This window comes from Bombyx mori, chromosome 2 (assembly GCF_030269925.1).
Source record: "Bombyx mori chromosome 2, ASM3026992v2".
Lineage (NCBI taxonomy): Eukaryota > Metazoa > Arthropoda > Insecta > Lepidoptera > Bombycidae > Bombyx > Bombyx mori.
In genome coordinates, this window is record NC_085108.1 from 2,578,560 (window position 1) to 2,582,368 (window position 3,809).

General features: G+C 46.0%; 1 protein-coding gene across 1 annotated transcript; it reads left to right on the top strand.

Annotated features, from left to right (window-relative positions):
- The first annotated feature begins 1,369 nt into the window (after positions 1–1,369).
- LOC101740806 (chorion class B protein ERB4-like) lies at positions 1,370–2,954 on the top strand. The gene is made up of 2 exons (XM_004933186.4): positions 1,370–1,438; positions 2,408–2,954. Exons 1-2 carry the CDS (start codon positions 1,388–1,390, stop codon positions 2,888–2,890), a joined length of 534 nt encoding a protein of 177 aa, XP_004933243.1. The 5' UTR covers positions 1,370–1,387; the 3' UTR covers positions 2,891–2,954.
- The last annotated feature ends 855 nt before the right edge of the window (positions 2,955–3,809 follow it).

Consider the following 3,809-nt stretch of genomic DNA (forward strand, 5'->3'; position numbering starts at 1 on the left):
AGAGGGCCGAACCTCCTACGAGGTCCCCGCGCAAAGGGGTATGTTAGACTTTACGATCTGTATGGTGTTGTGAGCAGACCGCGGGTCCAAGGATTTTAGGGCCCACCCACTAAACGACTCCCCTGCACTCTTACACCCAACGTCCGATCCCCTCCGAGGTCAGAACCCGAATGAGGTAAGGGGGCTACCGCGGTCAACATTACAACCAGACGGCGCGGCTCACCCCAAGGACGCCCAGCCGACGGAGCCTTCGAGGCGAATCGAAGGCTCTGAAACGTCAGCCGTTTCGGTACGGCAGCCCGTCGGGCCGCCCAGACGGTGTCGCTGGTGTCCCGGAATACCCCGCTGGACCAGAACCAGCCTGCCGGGTCGGGACGCGATACACCGTCGACCGGTCGCTCTATTCACTTCACCGCAGCGCGCTAGAGTGCTGGTAGCGCGCCGTGCGGCCTCACCCCCTCAGATCGCCCCTTGACCTTCACCGGGGGGAGGCCGCCACCTACAGGGGCCGGGACGTACGGGCGTATTCCAGCCTCCGGCCCCCGGCTCGACGGCGACGGATCGGTGCGGAAAGGGAAGAGCTCTCCCTCTCTCGCTCCGCCGTCTTCTTCTGCAACATGGTGGAGTCGCAGAAGTCGAGCATCGCCTTCCAGGACGCGTCGCTGCCGAGCATCGTAGCCACGACGCGCGGCAGCGAGAGGTCCTCTCCAATGACCGCGACGAGGGCGGCGCGTTGCTCGTCGAATCCAGAGCAACGCGCCAATGTATGTTCCGCTGTGTCTTCCTCGTCGCGGTCCGCGCAGTGGTGGCACTGCGCCGTCGGTTCCCTTCCGGCTATCTTGTGCAAGTACCGTGGCCGGTAAGCATTTGCGTCAGCCGGAAGGTGAGGCATCCGCGGTCGCGGCCCACCCAGTCCGCGAGAACCGGGCGGACCGCCTCGACGGTACGGAGGCCGGCCGACGGGTCCGCCAAGCGGCGAGACCACGCCTCCAGCACGGACCTTGCTAAGATGAGTGGACGAGCTCCACAGCCCACCTGGTGCTAAGTGTTTACTGGAGCCCATAGACATCTACATCGTAAATGCGCCACCCACCTTGATTAAAGAAAAAAAAGCAATCATGCCTAAAGATAACTGTTATCTATTAGGCAACAAAAGAATTCCACGAATGAAAACATAATCAATATTAAACTGTTTTATAAAATTCTTTGACCATTATCAACGGGTCAGTGTATTACAAAAAAATACATTATCATAGATGCATTTTAAAAGTTACAAAATAATATAATTAAATTTGCATCATCAAATATTTCACGTGCAGTACTTATATTAGGTATAAATAGGAAAACCGCTATTGCATACACCAGTTCGCATAGAGCCAACATTAGAATGTCTCGCAAATACATCGGATTTATTTGCTACTCAATGATTTTTGTTCATGTAAGTTCTGGCTTATGTTTATTGCTTTAGATGCACTTACACATCAGAGTTCGAAAAATTCAGGATACCGATCACCGAATTGGAAATCTGGGTACTATTTTTTTTGTTGCTTAGATGGATGGACTAGCTCGCAGCCCACCTGGTGTTAAGTGGTTACTGGAGCCCATATAAATCTACAATGTAAATGCGGCACCCACCTTGAGATATAAGTTCTAAGGTCTCAGTATAGTTACAACGGCTGCCCTACCCTTCAAACCGAAACGCATTACTACTTCACGGCAGAAATAGGCAAGGCGGTGGTACCTACTCGTGCGGACTCACAAGAGGTCCTACCACCAGTAAAAACTATTTCCGATTGACGGAAACTATAAACAATGCATTAAACGCTTTCAAGGTACCCACCTTCTTTTTCCGCAGTCGCTAAAACTCAAAATCTCTATTATATAGGAAAAATAGCTTAAGTTTTTCAATTATTACTCGTAGTAGGACCTCTTGTGAGTCTGCACGGGTAGGTACCACCACCCCGCCTATTTCTGCCGTGAAGTAGTAATGCGTTTCGGTTTGAAGGGCGGGGCAGCCCTTGTAACTATACTGAAACTTTAGAACTTATATCTCAAGGTGGGTGGCGCATTTACGGTGTAGATTTCTATTTGCTCCAGTAACCACTTAACACCAGGTGGGTTGTGAGCTCGTCCACCTATCTAAGCAATAAAAAAAAATCCACTACGGCAATGTATTTCATACTTGATGTTCATTCTATAGGTCTGATGCTTCCTATACCATCGACATACCCAATTATAGTTGTAAATATTTTAGAGTATTTTGTACACGTGAGGTCGTCACTGAAGCAATTTAAGGCTATATTAGAAGGGGGTTTATGCTTACCATGTTCCCATTTCGTGTCCAGATCACGGCATTTTTTGTCTTCACAATCCTAGGCACAATCAATATCTGCTTTAAATTCCACAGTCTGCTTCGAGTCAAATGCGTGTACCCGGTTTTGGTTCGATACGCGGTGATTGGGCAAATGGTATCGGATACGGGGGCTGGAAAAGCAGAGCTGGGTGTGCTGGTCGATCTCCAGATATCGCTGCAGCGGGTGCTCTGGGAGCCTCTAATGGAGGCAGCCTGGCTGTTGTCAGCTCATCATCTACAGCACCCACTGGGCTTTCCGTGACATCCGAGAATTACTACGAGGGTAATGTGGCCATCAATGGAAATCTACCGTTTCTGGGCACCGCTGATGTAGAAGGCACTTTCTCTAGCTCTGGTTTTGGTGGCATTAACTACAGTTGCGGTGATGGTGCTGTTGGCATTACTGACGAGAGCCCCGTTGGGCCGATAGCCCCGACTGCAACTGCGCCTATCGCTACTACCAAACCAGGCTTTGGTTACCGTGGTTTCTCAGGCTATGCCGGTACTGGATGCGGATGCGGAGGAGCCTTGTACTAATCAGGAACACCCTGTGATAATTTCATGATAAATAAATCTAAGAACTGTTTTTATATGTTTATTATGTTTTATTTAGCACTAGCGGCCCGCTCTGGCTTCGCTCGGATCTTTAACAAAAATTTCAACGACGTTGTTTTATTTTTTTAAATAAAAGAACACTTATCGCGGCATAACTCTAATAGTTAGACATATGCTGTCGCGACATTTTTGGTAAATAATAATGTGTTCTACAATGTCTTAGTACATTATTTTATTCTATCATCAATAGTTTTCGCAGGGCACGCGATGTAAAGAATATTTTAGGTATGTTTTTATATCTTGGGTTACATTATTGGAGTTTTAGTAAGGATATCTATTTTTTTTTCAAAAAATGTTATAGCTCATGTCACTCGGTAATAGTGTAGCTTCCAAACAGTGAAAGAATTTTTCAAATCGATTCTGTAGCTTCAGAGCATATTCAATACAAACAAACAAACAAATCTTTCCTCTTTATAATATAAAAAAATATATTAGTATAGAAGTATAGATTAATATAACCATCTAATGTGTGTGTGTGTGTGGTTTTTTTTGTAAATAATAAAAAAAACATACCAGTTGCATATCGTATTACAAAACAAAGAGATGAGACAGCGTCGTCTGATAAAAATCAAATCCGCTATGTCCGTTTGTGGGTTAGCTAAGAATGCACTCAACTAAAAACTCCTTGTTGATCGAAAATAGATTTTTAGGTCACTCGATCGAAACATTCCTCTCACGTTTTAGTATTGTGGTAGATAATAAAACAGTAATTCTGTATCTACGTATTTAATTGGCACATTTGTAATAGAGCCAGATTTTATTAATATAAACTATGAGTAAAATATGTTGACACTTATTAAGCGATGTCAGTCGACAATAGTCGGCCGCTTGTCGACAAATC